General features: G+C 43.5%; 1 protein-coding gene across 1 annotated transcript; it reads right to left on the bottom strand.

Moving 5' to 3' along the window:
* Positions 1-1,103: 1,103 nt before the first annotated feature.
* Positions 1,104-18,575, bottom strand: LOC142823582 (maestro heat-like repeat-containing protein family member 2A). Its single transcript, XM_075914858.1, has 10 exons — positions 18,465-18,575; positions 15,404-15,546; positions 11,746-11,868; positions 10,754-10,916; positions 10,154-10,252; positions 8,501-8,652; positions 7,561-7,704; positions 2,101-2,193; positions 1,340-1,409; positions 1,104-1,225 (listed from the first exon to the last, which is right to left on the bottom strand). The coding sequence occupies exons 1-10, from the start codon at positions 18,502-18,504 to the stop codon at positions 1,104-1,106; spliced, it is 1,149 nt and encodes a 382-aa protein (XP_075770973.1). The 5' UTR covers positions 18,505-18,575.
* Positions 18,576-19,245: the final 670 nt, after the last annotated feature.

The following is a 19,245-nucleotide window of genomic DNA, read 5'->3' as shown; positions in this document are numbered from 1 at the left end:
AGGACCAGACTCTGATCTCAGTTACACCAGTCTAAGTCTGAAGTATTTCCACTTCTGTAAATAGCACCATCATACTATCCTGATGGAAATATTGTAAGAGAGTTAGACAAATGGAGGTTAGTGAAGTTAGTCTGTGTTTACCACCAGTATAGCAGAATTTGGAATCTATTCTAGAGTGTCTAATACTTATTCAGTCAGGAGTACTATTTTGTTTTTATCTCATTATTATTAACATGCATCCGCCACAAGATTACCTTTGTATTTGAACCTTGAAAATATCTTAGGCTACATTCAGCACTTAATTAACCCTGTTGATTTCTGTGTGACCACATGGGAGTAACTTAGAGCAGCACTGGGTCCCTTTAGTGAATTTCCAACCCTCTGGTGAGCATGCATCTAAAAGGGTGTCGCAAGGAGAAGGGAGAAAAATTGTTCTCTTTGGCCTCTGATGATAGGACAAGAAACAATGGGCTTAAATTGCAGCAAGGGAGGTTTAGGTTGGACATTAGGAAAAACGTCCCAACTGTTAGGTTGGTTAAACACTGTGAAAAATTGCCCAGGGAAGTTGTGGAATCTCCACCACTGGAGATATTTAAGAGCAGATTGGATAGACACCTGTCAGGGATGATCTAGACAGTGCTTGGTCCTGCCATGAGGGCAGGGGACTGGACTTGATGACCTCTCAAGGTCCCTTCCAGTTCTAATAATCTATGACTATATGACTCCATGTGTTACAGCAGGAGCAGATGACCGTTTTGCGGGGCTCCGGGCAGCATAATTCCACGGTTCCCCCCCCCTTTGACACGGCGCATGCACAGTGACGCCATGCGCATGTGCGGTGGCACCACGGCGCGTGCGCGGGGCTTTTTGAAGCGCGGGACCCGGGGCGGCCACCCCGCTCGCCCTGCCCTATATCCGCCCCTGTGTTACAGATCCTCTGTGCCCCATTTGCAGAGATGATGAGTATGTTATAGCCCTACCATGCCTGCAAAGCCTTGGTTCTTTAGATCAACCTATAGCAGCTCATGCTTTTAGCTCTGGATGTCCCCAACTCAACCCCCAGCACGATGGCGATGATCGCAGCAGTCACAGTTACTCCTGTGTTACTTACAGTCAGCACCAATAATAGCTGTGAGCAGATTCAGGGATGCCACACGAACAGTCTCATTCTTAATCTTCAGCTGCGAGTGCAGAAATGCTATGAGGTCATCAGGAGAAGAACGGGCTGCAAAGGAAGAAATCACATCCTCACTAACAACTGAAAGCTCATTCTTACTACACCTACAAAAGAAGGAAGTTACAAGGAAACTACTGTGTAATTTGGAGTCTCTTCCCCTACCTAGCAGTAGGATACAATAGCACAGCTCCATTTGATTTTCCATGATGAGCTGCTGAGTTGGAGAACAGATCTGTGGGAAGAAGAGAAGTGATCAAAGGAAAACTAATCAGAACAAGCAACTGAAAAGAAGATGCTCAATTAATTTCTAAGCACTCACTTCCTACCTTTCCAAATAGAGCTCTGAACCCAAAATAAATGGTACTGACTGCACAACAAAAGTCAGAAACAATGACCGATACATTGGATAACAGAAGTTCCTGCTTTCAAAGTGTTTTTAGCAGCAGAGCTAATTGAATCAAGACTTGACCCTTGGTAACTGGTTCAAATGGTTAATTATTCCACCATAAAAATGTAGGCCTTATTTGCAGTCTGAATTTGTCCAGCTTCATTTTCTAGTTATTGGCTCACGTTATGCCTTTCTCTGCTAGATTATTACATATGTTTCCCCACATAGATATTATAGACTGCAATTAAGTCACCCTGTCACAGGATAGGTCCTCCCCATTTGGATGGGATCAGTTTTTACTATATAACTCTAACTCCCTCTAATAACTGGCTTATGCTAAAATTGCTTTACAAACGGAGCTGGATTTTAGCTAATAAAATGAGACCACTATCTGCTTATTCTTAAGCCAGCAGAAACTAATAAGGCATAAGAAGGTCTCTGGGCTCTTCACTAGCATTCAAAAGATGTTTATTGTTAATATGCTTCAGATCTGCTGAGCTTAAGCTCAAGTGATACAAGAACAAGTTCCCCTCACCCGGTCGTGCAGAGCACTGCAGATGGCTTGAAATTTCCCTTTAGGTAGAAGGATCTTATATTCACCGGAGACTTCCAAGAGCTGCCTCAGACTCTACAACAGAGGGTGAAAGTTAGAAGGTGGGCATACAAAGGAGCAATATGCAATGACTGAAGCACGTTCATGGAATTCATAGATTCCAAGGCCAAAAGGGATGATTGTCATCAACTAGTCAGGCCTTCTGTATGACACAGGCCTTAGAAATTGCCAAAATAATTCCTAAAGCAGAACTTTCAGAAAAAAATCCAATCTTGATTTTAAAATAATCACCTTGACTCTTGGTAAATGGTTTGAATGGCTAATATCCCACCACTGAAAAGGTAGACCTTATTTCCCATCTGAATGTATCCTGTTTCAGTTTGTAGCCACTGGATCATGTCATGCCTTTCTCTGCTAGGTCATTACATATATTTCCCCATGCAGATATTATAGACTGTAAGTAAGTCACCTGTCACAGGGTAGGTCCACCCTGTTTGGATGGTATCGGGTTGTGGAGGAGTTAAAGAACTAAGGCAGCCCAAGTGGCCTAGTCTCCCCAACCACCATAGCAGGCCTGGTTCTTAGAGCAGCATTGCCTAATAGTCAGGGTCAGTGCAGCAGCCCTTTAATGAGGCTCTTCAGCTCAATGACCCAAGCCCTTCTAGGTACGACCGTGCAACCTAGTGCTCAACCACCCTTTGGGGCAAACCAGTGTTGCCTAGTGGCCAGCCCTTCTCCACCAGGCTCTACCTACTCCACAGGGTCCCAACCCAGGGCCTTGTCTTGCAGCTCAATGGGGTTTCTTCCAAAACATGCAGAGTCAAAGCCTAATACCTCAACTCAATAATGCTTAGTTCACATAGATTACTTCCCACCATTCTTCTGCAGCAGGTCATCTCAGTAACTCCGTGGTCTCGCCTCCATCTGTGGCATTGGATGGTTGTGGGGGGGTCAACTGGAACCACAGGCTGGCTGGTTTCTGCATCCTAGGGCACTGGCAGTCCCTCCACAAAAGCCTGCAAAGCACCTCTGCTCCCTTCAGCTGTCAGCCTAGACAGAACTGAGCTGCTCCCTTTTATATCCTGGTTCCAGTTGGAGCATTCCCAGCAAGTATGAAGGGGCATAGCCCACAGATCATGATTAGCCCCCGCTGAACCATGCATGGTGGGTATCCTCTGTCACAAACACTCCCCCTTAAGAGGGTGTCCATTGGTGGACCTTCCTCTTCATCGTCTCCTTCCACTTGGGAGAAGTCTGTGTTTGCATGAGCCTTCCCTGGCCCAGTGTAACATACAGAAGTCATAGGGTTGGAGCGGGAAGTACAACCTCATGATTCAGGCACTGGTGTCCTTCATGTTATTAATCCATCTGAGGGGTGCATGGTTGGTGACCAGTTGAAAGGGTTTCCCCAGTTCAGAATATCCCAGGGTATGTCTACACTACAGCGCTAATTCGAACTAACTTAGTTAATTCGAATTAAACTAATTCGAACTAACGCATCCAGACTAAAAAACTAGTTCGAATTAGCGTTTTGCTAATTCGAACTAGCATGTCCACATTAAGGGGACCCTGAACTGGGGTTAAGGATGGCCGGAAGCAGTGCCGGCAGGGCATCAGATGAGGACTTAGAGCGTGGAGATGCTGCCTCAGGCTAGCCGAGGACTGTGCTTAAAGGGACCCGACCCCCACCCCGGACAGACAGTTCTCAGGGGTGCCCCGCTTGCAAAGCAGTCCTGGCTTGGAGTGCCCTTAGTGCCCACACTGGGCACATCACAGCACTTGGCCATCAGACCGGCTGCACTTGCCGCAGGCTGCCATCTGGGGAGAGGGAGCAATTGGGGGGCTGCAGGAGAGCTCCCACCCCCAGAAGCCCGCAGAGCCAGCCCAGTCCTCCCCATCGGGGGTTAGTACCCCATTCCTCCCTCACCTCCTTCCGCTTTCCCTTCCCTAACCCCCCTTCCTGATGTACAAAATAAAGAAAACGTGTGGTCAAAAATAGAATCTCTCTTTATTGAACAAAACTGGGGGAGCCTGGGAAAAGGAGGTGGGAGAGGGGAAGAGAGAGGGTGGGAGAGGGGAGGGCAACTACAATGATCAGATGTTTGGAACAGGTCCCATATGAAGAGAGGCTAAAGAGACTGGGACTTCTCAGCTTAGAAAAGAGGAGACTGAGGGGCGATAGGATAGAGGTCCATAAAAGCATGAGTGGGGTGGAGAGGGTGCATCAAGAAAAGTTCTCCGTTAGTTCCCATAATAGAAGGACTAGAGGACACCAAAGGAAAGGAATGGGTAGCAGGCTTCAAACTAGTAACAGAAAGTTGCTCTTCACAAAGCAAAGAGTCAACCTGTGGAACTCCTTGCTGCAGGAGGCTGTGAAGGCTAGAACTAGAACAGAGTTTAAAGAGAAGTGAGATAAAGTGATGGAGGTTGGGTCCATGGAGTGCTATTAGCCAGGGGGTAGGAGTGGTGTCCCTGTCCAAAGTTTGTGGAAGGCTGGAGAGGGATGGCACGAGACAAATGGCTTGGTCACTGTCTTCGGTCCATCCCCTCCGGGGTAGCTGGGGTTGGCCACTGTCGGCAGACAGGCTACTGGGCTAGATGGACCTTTGGTATGACCCAGTAAGCTCAGGGCTCAGGGTCGGGGGTCTCAGTGGACCCCCTTGATTTTCATGCACACCTGCTCCTGGGTGGCCAGGCTGGCAGCTCTCCTGCCCTAGACAGCCACTTTCCTGTGCCTAGTGCGGAGGTCGTGGACGAGGTCCACGATGTCTGCACTGGACCAGGCTCGTGCCCGCCTCTTGCGGTCCTGGGCAGGCTCCCGAGAGCCGCCAGCCTGGTCCCGGGAAGAGGGGGAGGGCTGGGTGGCAGCGGGTGGCTGGCTCGAGCCGTGCCAGGTGCAGGGTCTGCTAGCTGGGTGCTGGCAGGCTTGCACCTGACACGGGCACCGTAGCCAGCCTGTGCCCCTTTAAGGGTTCCGGGGCCGGGAGGAGGGCAATAGAGTTTCCCTGGTGTTGGCCAGAGTGGCCACCAGGGAAAGCTGGGGAGGGCTAGCCTCCCACTAGTTCGAATTAAGGGGCTACACACCCCTTAATTTGAACTAGTAAGTTCGAACTAGGCTTAGTCCTCGTACAATGAGGTTTACCTAGTTCGAACTAAGCGCTTCGCTAGTTCGAGTTAAGTTCGAACTAGCGGAGCGCTAGTGTAGCGCCTATCGAAGTTAATTCGAACTAACGTCTGTTAGTTCGAATTAACTTTGTAGTGTAGACATACCCCCAGGGTGTAGATCACCCACGTGATGGCCAGGGCGTTCCTTGCTATCGTAGGGCAGCAGGTCTCTCAGGAGAACAGCTTGCAGCTGAGATAAAGGATCTGGTGCTCCTTCCCACCTACTTCTTGAGATAGTACCACTCCTGGTCCTACCTCCGAGACCTCCATTTGAAGGATAAAAGGCTTTGTGAAGTTGGATGGGATAGGACCAGCTCTTGGTTCAGCTGCTTTCACAGGGCCTGGAAGGCTTCCTCACAGTCTTCTGATTACTGGACTTTCTGTGATTGGGTGTTCTTCATCAGGTCCAATAATAGGGTGGCCAGTGTGATGAAGTTGGGTACTAAGCAGCCACTGTGTCTGAAGTATTGTGGCACCTGTTTCTTTGTCATGGAGGTGGGGCAGTCACACAAGCCTTAGACCTTATTTATCAAGGAGCTATAGTTTTCCCCTTCCTACTGTGTTCACTAAGATGGCACTTGGCTGGATTCACAGTGAGTCCTGCATCTATTGGGGCTTACAATACCTTGCTAAGATGTCAGAGGTGTTCCCCCCAGCTGGTGCTGTGGATGACAATATTCTTAATGCACACAGCTGTATATTGCATATATGTTTGCAATATTTGGTTCATGAGCTGCTGAAAAGTGGCTGAGGCTCTGTGCAGCCCAAATGGCATCCTGCAGAATTGCTATAAGCCAAGCAGGGTGTGGAAGGCACTCTTCTCACAGGAAGCCGGTATCAGGGGTATCTGCCAATATCTGTTGGTCAGTTCTAGTGTGGAAATGAACTTTGCATTTCCCACTGTATTCCTCCTTGAGATTTCCCCATGTATGCATCCCAGTATCACTTCAGCTTTTTTGGCCACAGCATCGCATTTGTAAGTCATGTTCAGCTGAGTATTCACCAAGTTTCCCAAAATATTTTTCAGAGTTACTGTTTCTCAGGAAGCATCCCTCAACATGTATGTATCACCTACATTGTTTTGTTCCTAGATGCATCTATTTACATTCAGCCATATTTAAATGCACATTTATTGTTAGCACCCAGTTTACCAACTGATCTATATCACTCTGAATCAGTGAGTTGTCCTTTCCATTATTTACCACTTCCCAATTTTTATTTCATCTGCCAATTTTATCAATGATGATTTTATGTTCTCTTCCAGGCTATTGATAATGAGATGACAGTCTAACTCCTTCCTGTACCTACACACTTTTCTTCTTTGCTGCTTGAAGCTTCCAGGATATCTCTGATGAAATCTACATATTTTACTACATTTAGGCTCTTGTGTAGTCCTCTGATACTTTTAGTCAAGTCCATGAGGCATTGATTCCCTCAAAGTCATGGGCATTCCAATCCCCAAAGCAACCACATATTCTGGACCAGAAAGCCAACATAGATTGGGAGTAAACCATGGGGGAAGTGGGGAGGGGGGAAGGGCAGCAGGGTTGTGGCCCTGGATTTGCTGCTTGGCTTGTACTGAGCCAGCTCACATAGACTGAGCATGCTCAATCAAACTACTGAAGCCAACTGCCCTCACTCCATCCTCTCACTATCAGCAGGCAGGAGTTACCTTGGTCATGTGATACTGAGGGTAGATGAAATAAGAGAGACAAGGTGGGTGAAATAATATCTTTAATTATATTATCTCACCCACCTTGTCTCTCTAATATCCTTGAACCAACACAGCTACAACAGCCCTGTACACAACGGTAGATGAAATAGACAGTGATTTTATATCTATCTAGTTATATAATCTAAAGCAATGCACTTCAGGCCTTCTTAGTATTAATTATCAGCTACTGGCAGTTTACTTAATACTGCCCAGAGACAACACACAGCAGCCCCTGCTCTGAGGAGTTTATTTATAATCTAAAAGAGAGACACAGAGTTGATAGGATGTACCAGTAAATCACAAGGAGGGAGTATCTTATGGGGGGGAGGGGCAGGTGTTTTGTTTCTTACCTCCTTAGCATCTCCAGGAAACAGAAGATACTTTTCATGAGAGGCTTTTACCTACAAAACTTGTCACCTGGGTCACCATGTCTATAAAATCAAGACTTGTGTGTTTATCTATTATCTAACAAGTCACTATGTAGACCAGGAAACGCCACTGGTAGCAGCTAGTGCAGTTCACCTATGCGCACACATTGATAGTTATTTTAATAAGTATCTCACCTTGGTGACATGAAAAACATTAACGTCCTCTTTATATTGCTCAAGGAGCCATGGGATCTGTTCGAGCACCTTATCTTGATACTCTTCTTTATGCAGGAGGAGGCTCATCATGGGACCAAGGGCTAAGATGATGGCCTGCTTGAGCTACATAGAGACACAGAATTTATGTTCCTACAAAGTCATTCAATATCATGCAATGGGCCCATCTTTTTTACTTCTGACGAGTGCAATTTCCCTTTTCCACTGTTGAAACAGCCCTATCTCAATATTTCCTGGTAAAGAATTAAGACTCATGGGCTACGTCTACACTGGCATGATTTTCCGAAAATGCTTTTAACGGAAAAGTTTTCCGTTAAAAGCATTTTCGGAAAAGCACGTCTAGATTGGCAGGATGCTTTTCCGCAAAAGTCTTTCGGAAAAGGACTTTTGCCTGAACGGGAGCAGCATAGTATTTCCGGAAAAGCACTGACGATCTTACATGAGATTGTCAGTGCTTTTCCGGAAATTCAAGCAGCCAGTGTAGACAGCTGGCAAGTTTTTCCAGTCTAGACACAGCTATGGTGTTGGTTTCAGAATTATATTCTACTGCACCTCACAACTTTCCCAAGTGGGATATTTCCCCAGATTAGTATGCACACTAAACCAACTCATTCCTGCTGTAACTCTACTGGAACTGAATAGACATCTGCCAGGAATGAATTTAGCCCATTCTCCTATATTCATCTGCATGTCAGGTGACAAAACTGGAATCTATGTACACTATGTACAGACAGAATTTCCATGAGATTGTGACATTATAATCTTTTTTAAATGTTTTTCATCATACTCTGTTCTATCCCAAAGAACCTGCCATTGAACTCCATCATCACAAAGAGTGCCATACACAGAGAATTTAACGATACAATTTCTCATAAAGGTTTAGAAAACCTACAATTCTCACCTCCAAATCTTCACATGTGGTCCATTTGCTTGTCACATGACGATAGAGGGGAAGAATTTCATCACAGAATTGAGATTTACCCATTCTGGGAAATGGGCACTTTTCCCAGTTACTAAAATATACATTTACTGCCCTTGACCATTTTTCCAGAACTGCATGGAAGGAAAAAAGACAGGCAATATGAAAAGGATGCAATAGTAATAAGGATACGTTGCTTTATCAGTGAAGACACCCAGGCTTGTAGTTTATTACAATTCCATGCCCAATTCAGGAACAGCTGATGAAATCCAATAACAGTTTTGAATTATTTCTCTTCCCTCCTTTCCGTTTCTTGTTTCTCAAAAAGCTTTCTTCTCTTTTGCCTCTCTCCATCTCTTTTTAATTCCCATAATTTGAAAACATATTTTTTCTCCCTTGTTACCTCTTAATTAGAGCTGATTGAAAAGGTAGTTTAAATTAAATTAAAAGTGTTTACTCTTGTTTTTTTCAAAATTTCAAATTACAAAGATCATTCACATGTTTCAAAAATCAACAAATTTCAGCCACCTTTTTAGCTGCACAAAAACAATGAACACATCCTGATTAAAACTGTCATTGACATTTTTCAGTTTAATATTCCATCAAATTGGAAAAAAATATGAAACATATAATGAAAAAACCAAAATATTTTGACCAGCTGTTTTCTGAATGATTCATGTCCTCTACAGTTATTGCTTATTTAGCCCTAAAACTGTATGATTTCCTATTGGGTTACAGTTTGTCTGAAAGATGTTCAGTGCCCCTAACTCCTATTAGCTATACTGAGATTTGACAGCATTTTGCCCTAAAATTAGATGCACCCACTGCCCTTGAAAGGAAAATTAAGGCTCAATCCTATGTTCTATGAAGCTGATGGCAAAATTCCCATTTATCTCAAAGGTGCAGGATTAGTCCCTTAGGCCTGATCTACACTAAAGGGGAAAGTTGACTTAAGGTACGCAACTCCAGCTATGTTAATTATGTAGCTGGAGTTGACGTATCTTAAATAGGGTTTTCAGACTGTCCACACAGTGGAAGGTTGACAGGAGTGTTATTCCTCATGAGAAGCAGGACTACCAGTGCCAACGGGAGCACCCACTCAGTTCGAAATAGTGGGTCTTCACTAGACCTGCTTATTTGGACCCTGGTGATCAACTGCAGCAGCATTGATCTTCTGCATAGTGTAGACGTGGCCTTACTTGAGCATCAACTAAAAAGCAAAGGAAGAGAGAAGTGGAGAAGGCCAGAGGACAGAGAAAGGGGGTGAAAGGAGATGATAATTAAGCAACTAAAGAGGAGGAATGGGTGGAGGGGTGGAAAACGGGAAATTTTTAAATGTAATTCAGTCTGTTGCCTGCACATTCTCCCCCAGGAGTTTCCTGGCACATGGGCAGCATCAGCTTTTGTTTATTTTTAAAATATCCACAAGTCATAAAGGGCCTGAACTTACAAATGCTCAGCACCTCCAGCAAAGTAAGGAGCACTCTCAACTCCACTGAGTGCCAGAGGAGCATGAGGACTCAGCCCCTGGTACAATCCAGTTCAGAGCCTGTTTGTAAACGATCAGTCACTTAACTCTGTACCAAGGCCCCTAAATATCCATTTTGGACATCTACAATAAGTGCTGGCACTTACCACCACAAAATGCTTGCCTCAGCCTGCTCTCGTCGACTAACATCCGCATGGAGCTCATGCCGTACAGGGTCATTCCCACAAAAGGAATGCACTTGAGTGCTGAAAAGAAGGACCAGAAGAAAAGGAAGACAGACAATTGACTGTTATCTGCCTTCTTACTATCGCATTTAGAAACACCGCTGGGTCGGATGCTATGGGCTCCTAGGTCATTTTGTGCTGCGTACACAAATGATAAGGCAGCAGTAAAAAATCAGTGGGGGATTTACCCTGAGGAGGAGCATTCTCCACCAATGTGCAGCTGTGCCAGATGCCCAATCCTCTCCCAGAGTAGGAGAGAGAGCACTGGGGAGGGATGAGAAATGGAATGGAGAAGAGCTCCACTAGACCTGATTTTCCTCAATCTTGTCCTTTAAGAACTTCAAATGGGGCATAAGAGCTTGCACCTTGGTGTGGATAGCTCATGGTCTAGCAACTAGAACCAGCCACAGCAGTTCATCTCATGCCCCCCCAAATAGCACTTTGTGTAGCTGTACAGAGCGTGAACCTCTGTCCTTAAATGGAAGACAATAACTTGGAAACAAAAGATGGAAGTTGACATACTATAGGCTGATGATAGGTTGCCCAGTGTAATCAAAGTGAACTCGTCAGACAGCTCCAGTGGTTTCAGATGACATTGAAGCTCATACATCACCTCATTGAAATAGCAGCGTGCCAGAGCCACTAATGTGTTGCTCGCTGCCACTTTTAGTTCATTTGTTGCTTCCTTAAAAAATACAAAAAGAGAGAGACTGAAGTGATAAAAGCCAACTACACCAGCCAATGCTGCTCAAATGAATCAAGTTTTTATTTCTGTTTTCCACCCAACTTTCTGTGAACAGAATCATTAGTCATAAATAATCATTGAATCGTTTGGCTAAACACTTGTCAGCCTTTCAGTTGTTTGCAAGCTGCTTAGACTATTCGCTATTAGCTATTTGTGGTGGATGATTGGCTATCATAGTGACATGATATTTTTCCCTCAGAGGAGGTGGGCAGCTTCAAGATATTCAGAGAATTTTCCTGAATAAACTATACCCTAAATCCAAATACTGCTTCTTTTGGAAACAGCTCAGATTCTGTTTAAAGGTTTCATCCTGCTGCTTAACACCATAGTATCAGAGCACCTTCCACAGAAAATCAGTATCAATAATGAAATCCCTAGTAGACTTCACAAAAAACTTGCTTGTTAAGAAACGGTAGGCCTCTCTGCATCTGATATATGTCACAATATCCTGACCTTACAAAGCACTTAAGCACATGTGTAACTTGAACAAGATGAAACTAGTCACATGCTGCTTAGGACCTGGGATTCCTGGAGGACGGTGTGGGGATCTGTGGGCCCCTAGCAGTCATCAATCCTGGAGTTTCAGTATATAGTTTACAAAAAATGTTTTAATTAGTTTAAGCTTTCATTCCTGTCATTAGCATATAGGGAAAACTAACTTACCTGAGTATCAGAGGGGTAGCCGTGTTAGTCTGAATCTGCAAAAGCAGTGAAGTGGGTCTTTGACCACAAAAGCTTATGCTCCAACACTTCCGTTAGTCTAACTTACCTGAGTCTCTCTCATGTGGTTTGAGGCAAGTGTTATTATTTTTCTCAGTAGCCTTCTCTCTAGGACCTGGGCATCCTGCTGAAATACTTTCTCCAGGATACAGTACATGTCTACTCTGTTTTTCTGGGGACAAAACATAAAAGAACAATTGGGGAAAATGTTTCCTTGATGACAATATAGTAATGCTATACGCTAATATAGTAACACAATATAGTAACACTTACGCTAATAAGCTTCTGCCCAAAAGAGTTTACAATCTAAACATGAAACAACTAGCCCAGGCTAAAAGAGCAGATCAATAGCCAGGAAAATAATTCAGGTCTTCTGATTCACTATCTGGAGTCCTCTCCACTAGACCACACTGATTCCACAGCCTGCATACTCACTCAAGTAACCCCTAGTCTTCATTTGTGTAAAACTTGCTATGCCCTCCACAATCACCCCAGCTAGCAGCACTTCAGAAGAAGCTGAGCAATTTACAAATTTTTTAATCAGAATAAGGGCCCTGCACTGCCCCCTTATCTAATTTTGTTTATTATTATTGTTATTGTTATTATTATTGTTATTGTTGTTGTTGTTATTATTAGCATCTTGCCCTTTTTTATCCACTCCAGACAGAATTTGTAAATATAATTATAAAATACCCAACTCCTGCAGTAAATCTTCTGCAGCTTTTAGGGAAAATTAGCTCAGGAGTTACCTCTACATTGACAGTAGCACGCTTGAAGGTCTCTTTTATGGGGTCCATCAAAGTTGAAATTCACAGATGATACTAAATATGGAGGAGTTGAAGGTATGAGTTGTGACAGAGAAATAATAAAGAGGGGCACAGAGAAATTAGAAACCTGAGCAGAACAAGACTGATTTCAGAGAACTGCAAACTAGCGCACCTAGCCTACGTCTACACTGGCCCCTCTTCCGGAAGGGGCATGTAAATTTCACTAGTCGTCGTAGTAAGAATAAGAGCCTCCGGAAAAAGCCGGAAAAAAGCGGCGGACATTTTTATTTAAATGCCGCGGGGGATATTTAAATCCCCCGCGGATTTCCCTACGACGACTAGTGAAATTTACATGCCCCTTCCGGAAGAGGGGCCAGTGTAGACGTAGCCCTAGAGAGGGGGTCAATATAACTGACATAATGAGAGGGAGAAAAGTTGGAAACAACAAGTGACCTGGAGTGACAGTGAAAAAAAAAGTCAGCCATCTGGGTTTGGTTTGTTACATACAGGAATCTTGTCATAAAGCAGGAAGACAACAGTTTCTCATTGTTCATCTGAGGTGTGACTGCTTCTGGCTTATTTCACTTTTTTGGCACCACATTCCCCAGAAAAGATCAACAGCTTGGAAGTAATTCAGGAGAAAATTTTAAAAAGTGCAGGGAGGCCAGCAGAACTGACTTTTAAATAGAGACCTGCAACCTCTATGGGATCTGACCTCATGCGTCAGGGTGAGGTTGGGTGGGTGTAGGGGAGCCTGCCTTGACAGTAAATGGCCATGTCTCCCTTTAACACATGCAGATCTCTAACAAGCAAAACCCAGGCCTGTCTCAAGTCTGGTGCACATAAGCATGCAGGCAAGGTCATGGGAGAAGCTGTGAGAGGAAGGAATGTTTTGCATAACAATGCAGATGAAGCATGGTACGTGAGACTATGTCAAGAACACATGGCAAGCAATCTTGTACAGGTACTTCTGTTTCTGATAACCACAAATTACAGATGCAGCCATACAACTGTCAACTATGCACATAGCAGCAACATCCTGAGTGACAAGATGTACTCCAGATAGGGTATTGGGCATGTTACATATCCTACACAATACGTAATCAATTGGTAAATATTATTAGAACAACCAAGTCTCACTTTGCTATAAAATGGGCTTAGTAAGAACAATCAGTGGGAGGGAATGAGCAGGATTTACCCACAGGTACTGCTCGATGTAACTTGAAGTAAATAGGCCCTTCACACCGGTGATCCAGTGCATGGTGTTCCAATGCATGGGAAGAAAAGGAACCATGACCTCCTGCCTGCTACTGTAGGTGGCATACGGGTGAAGTGTAAGTGAACTAGTCTTTATTATTTTATTATAGTAGCTCTTTTATTAATTGCTTTTGCATTGCTTTGCACTATATTATTGCTTTAGAATGTATGGCATTTAAGGTTTAAATTGTGTAGTAATTGTTTTTAAGGCTTGTAAAACTTAAACAACTGTAATAACTGCTTAAAGCTTGCAATAAATAAGAAAGTGGTTAAGTATCCCTGGAGTGTCCTGGTTTCTCTTGGATCTAAAATAAATCGTATCACATCACAGTGGGAAAACAACTGGACTACCCTGGGCTCAGATCAGGTCAGCTCTCCTCCATAGAGTCAGCACAACTGTGACTGCCTACTCCAGCCAGCCACCACCTCCTTGCTGCATAGCATGCACTGTGGAGTGAGGATGCTTAGGAGTCAGTGTTTCTTACCCTGCAGCACGTACATTGCACAGCAGGGGGCAGTATCAGAGACATAAAATTTAGACTTTAACATCAGGAAAAATGCCCCAGCTATAAGACATCTATCAGGTTATTACATAGTCTTCATTGGAAAGTGGTGGAAACCCAGTCACTAGGAGCTTTTAAAATTGGTTTGGCCCAAAAAAATGAAAAAGGCACTGCTGGGAAATTGGATGATCCAACCAGCCTTTCACATCTGTCTCCTGTGAGTCTATAACTCTGAATTCAGGCAGCTGAAGGTGTGAACTGCCTGCTAAGGTCATAAAGCACTTTGGAATGTTCAAAGCCAATGGTTGGCTACACATTCCAGTGGTTGTGCTTTTAAAGGATGCTGCTGCAAACTGCTATTATTACTGCTCTAGTGGGGAGAGGCTCTGCCTCTTTCCATTCATTTTTAAATGTAAGGAGGATTTTTAATTGAAAATCATAATTGATAACTTATGAATACAAGAGCCCCACACTATTCAAGCGAGCCAGAAATGAACTGCTTGTCTTGGCTTCCTGGTACTTGAAACTAAAATGCCTTCTGTGTTGACCCTTAATAGAGAAATGGACTTTGCTGGATGCGAGTATTAATAAAAGAAAAAGGGGTTTGGATTATTTAAGAACCCTTCAAAGCTATATCCCAATCATATGTCATTATAATTAAGAAGTGTTGTCTTGGGTTTAGAGCAGAGAGTCAGTTCACATGGGTTTTATTCGCCATTCTTCTACTAACTCACTATGTGGTGTTGGGCAAGTTATTTAATTCCCCATGACACAGCCCATCAGTAAATGGGGATGTTTATCACTCTCCCAAAGGTGCTGTAAAACCTAATTCATGAGTAAGTAGGTAAGTGCTTTGAGGTTTTTGGATGAAGATGCTAAAGGAGGACAAAATACTGCTATAAGAGATTATAGATACCCCTACAGTGCACTTTTATAATATACAGCCCAGGTACTCCAGTGTGTACAAAAGGACAGTGCTCCTCTGAGTGTCTCTTTATTATATCATCCTGATCTGTAACAGAATTTTGCATGATGAGTTTTGCATGAAGACAGAAGGGTAAATACTGATTACACTGAAGGTGGGCTGAGCCAAGTTCTGTATTGAATTACTTCCATGAAGTCAAACAGAATTTGGAGTGGAAACATGGAAAACAGATGTGATTTGATGAAACTGCCCTACCTCATCCTGCTGAAGTTTTTCTAGCAGAACAGTCACAACGACAGCCAGTTTGGTCTCAGCTATCTTGACAATCTGAAGGGCAATAGAGGCCTTATCTTGATCGTCCATATGGTCCAGGAGGAAAACAACCTCGCTGTAAACAGCTGAAATTAAAGGAAAGGATTCTGCTGGTTATCATTGATGTTGGGATTCAGTGCTTGTGTCTTTAATTCACTATCTAGTAAAGACTCTGTAGGAGACCAGACATGGTGATAAGTGGACCTGGGAATCATGCAAATCCTTTTCTTCCCTCATGGTGACCATATCTGTTTGCAGACCTATTGTGGGGGGACGGATTATAATAAGGAAAAGCTGCTCCTTTTAAATAAGATCCCCACATAAAATAATCTTTTCCACCTTTACTATTAATTTAGGCATTTTGATAGCACACAGAATAATTTATAGCCAAGATTTTTAAAACTGGGTGCCTAAACTAAAACTCCTAAATCCATATTAACACGCCTACATCCTGATTCAACAAATTAATCACATGCCTAACTCAATGCCAACAAATAAATCTAAAGTTAAACACATGCTGAAGTGTTTTGCTTAGTCAGGGTGTCATTTCCAAAAGTGCTGAGCACCCAGAATTACCTATGGATGGTGCAAAGAACTTCTAGGGGTTCAGTATCTCTTGAAAATCAAGCCACTTTTTAAAGACCCCACTGTATGAATTTAGAAGTCAAACTTTATGCACTCTGTTTTGAAAAAAGGCTTCAGTTTTATTTTATGGTAATTTAAATACTTGCAGAGAAGACACATGGAATAGGTATTTGTCCAGTTGCCTCTAGAGACCCTAAAAGATTTTCCCCCAATGCACAACATAAGAACATAAGAACGGCCGTACTGGGTCAGACCAAAGATCCATCTAGCCCAGTATCCTGTCTGCCGACAGTGGCCAGCACCAGGTGCCCCAGAGAGGGTGGACCGAAGACAATGATCAAGCGATTTATCTCCTGCCATCCCTCTCCAGCCTCTGACAAACACAGGCCAAGGACACCATTTTATCCCCTGGCTAATAGCCTTTTATGGACCTAACCTCCATGAAATTATCTAGCTAGGTGTTTTCCATGGGTAGGGTGATTGCCCCATACCTTTATGTGAAGCCTCAGAGATTAAGTCTTGGTAAGTCTTGCTCACATAGTCAGGATCAGTGTTACCTGTAAACTGAGCACTTGGGTGGCAGACATGTGTTTCTAATGGTTGTACACATCCCTACATGCCTCAATGCACATAAAATGTATTTTACACGTAGAATTGGAGAGAACATTGGTCAGAATGCAATTGATCTCCAGATCTGAGGGTGGGGAGGAATTTTCCCTGGGTCAGACTAGCAGGGATTATTGTATGGGAGGTTGGGAATTTGTCTTCTTCGGGAGTATGGGGCACTGATCAACCACCAGGATCATCAGGGCTTTTCTGACCTAATCATTTCTCTACCATTGCAAAGGCCTCAGGCATTAGTAGCATTTCAGTTTCTCCTATCCTCTGTCTGCAGCACACAGCATCTTAGTCTCCTAGGCCTTGGGCACATCTACACAGCAGGGCTAAAGCAGAAATAAGCTACACAACTTGAGCTATCAATTGTGCAGCTTAAGTTGAAATAGTTTATTTCGGCTTTTGGCGCTGTCTACACAGCAGGAAGTCGGGGAAAGAGCACTCTTCCTCCTACTTCCCTTACTCCCCATAAAATGCGGGTTATAGGAGTCGGAGAAAGAAGTCCTCCAGCTTGACATTATTTGACATTATGTTGAAATAATGGCTTGCTGGGTAGATGCGGACTATGTTATTTTGCAATAACATCAGTTATTCCAAATTAACACTGCTGTGTTGACATACCCTTCAAGAGTGACAATTTTTAGTCCAAGACAAGTTTTGGTTTCAGCATAGGGTTGCTAGGTGAAACATAATGGTTTGTGACATACAGAAGATTAAAGTACATGATCTAATGACCTACCAGCCTTAAACTCTATGAAACTGTGAAATAGTTGATGTATTAATAAAATCAGGATTTTATCTCCCATGTGTCTCTCAGCAGAAATCCTCCTGGAGACTTAATATTTAACAAGAAATCTGAAATGCCATATTTATCTGTCTCCATTGTAACAGCATTCCAAGGCATGGAGGAGGAATTGATCAGAATTTACCCTTCCCATGAAAGATTGCTCAAGATTAGGCGATTACCCATCCTTACCCTTCGATTCCAACACCCAGATGCAGATGGAATCAGAACTGTAACTTACATTGCCCATACAGTTGCAATAGTAATGGTGAAGGATTAAGAGCACTAGTGTTGCTAAGAAACGCTTTGTTATCCTCCATTTAATATGCTAGCTATCCACTTAATATCTTAAGTAGACAGCAGGTACATCTAGACTGCAGAGTTTTTCCAGGATACCAGAGATATCCCAGAAAAGCTCTGCCACGTCCAAGGAATGCGTCTGCTTTTCCAAAAAAATATTGGAAAAGCAGACATGTTTTTTCAGCATCTCAGTAAACCTCGTTCTACGAGGAAGAAGGGATGTTCTGAAAGAGGCTTTTTTTCTGACATTTGGCCCAGTGTAGACGGGCCAACTGTCAGAAAAGCCTCTTTCAAAAGAAAAGTGATAGAACTTTGTAGTCTAGACACAGTCAGCTAGAAGAGAAGTCCTTCTGTGTTTTCTCTTCTAATTTCTCCCATCTCTGATGCTTTGCACCACTAGATTTTGGCTCCAAGGATGCAGAAGTCATAAAATAAGGACCCATATTAAACATAAAACAACTGGAGAAAGGAAAGAAGACCTTCCCCATAACATCCAATAGTGACACAGGTTGTCAGGAAAGTTTCCAGGTTCAGAGGCTGTAGGCCAGTCCTTCAACTCAAGTCAATTAAAAGGGAAGTCAGTAGAGGCTCACTGGATTTACAGCAGCTAATGATCTGGTCATATCAATGGAGAATATTACACGTTTCTATGCACCCATGCTCTTGAATGTGTATGTGTGGATACAGGTTGGATATAAAAAATACAATAGTGACCCTTACCTCTATCAATTACCTCCTGTTCACTCACAAATGTATTCATGGTTTAGTCTTTCCTCAACACCTTCTCTCAATCCTTTCTCCAACTAGCTCCAGTACTGAGAGATAGATGGCCTCTCAGTCTGTCAACCAGAACTTCCAGTTAAACTTACACAAGCACTATTGTGACATCCTTGTGACCAAAGCAAATTCCATAAACTGTTGATGACCAGGTAGGCACACAGGGACTCTGTCACTTTGCTGGAGAGAACTATGGTTAAGATGACCTGTCACCTGTCTATGACTTTTACTAAAAATTGCCCTAAATAAATTTTAGGTGCTGGGGAAAGGCAGCACTCCAGCAGACTCCACTGCTCTGAGAGCAGGCTAGGGTGCCACTACTACTTCCACTCCAGGTGGGTGAACTGCCCAGGGTACCCTGACTGCTCTCCAACCAATGCTCCAGCACAGCATCTGGCCCCAGGGATGCCCTGAGATGTACCACGCCAACTACTGTGGAAGTCACAAAGGTCCCAGAAAGTCACAGAATCCATGATTTCTGTGATAGAAATGTAGCCGTGTTAGTCTCGTGTAGCTGAAACAAAAAACAGGACTATGTAGAACTTTAAAGACTAACAAGATGGTTTATTAGGTGATGAGCTTTCGTGGGCCAGACCCACTTCCTCAGATCCAATAGTGGAAGAAAATTGGCACAACCATATATACCAAAGGATACAATAAAAAAAATGAACACATGAAATTTGATTTGTCCTTTTCATATGTGTTCATTTTTTTGATTGTATCC

This window comes from Pelodiscus sinensis, unplaced genomic scaffold (assembly GCF_049634645.1).
Source record: "Pelodiscus sinensis isolate JC-2024 unplaced genomic scaffold, ASM4963464v1 ctg109, whole genome shotgun sequence".
Classification (NCBI taxonomy): domain Eukaryota; kingdom Metazoa; phylum Chordata; order Testudines; family Trionychidae; genus Pelodiscus; species Pelodiscus sinensis.
The sequence above is the reverse complement of the archived record's forward strand: the minus strand, read 5'-3'. Positions and strand labels throughout refer to the sequence as shown.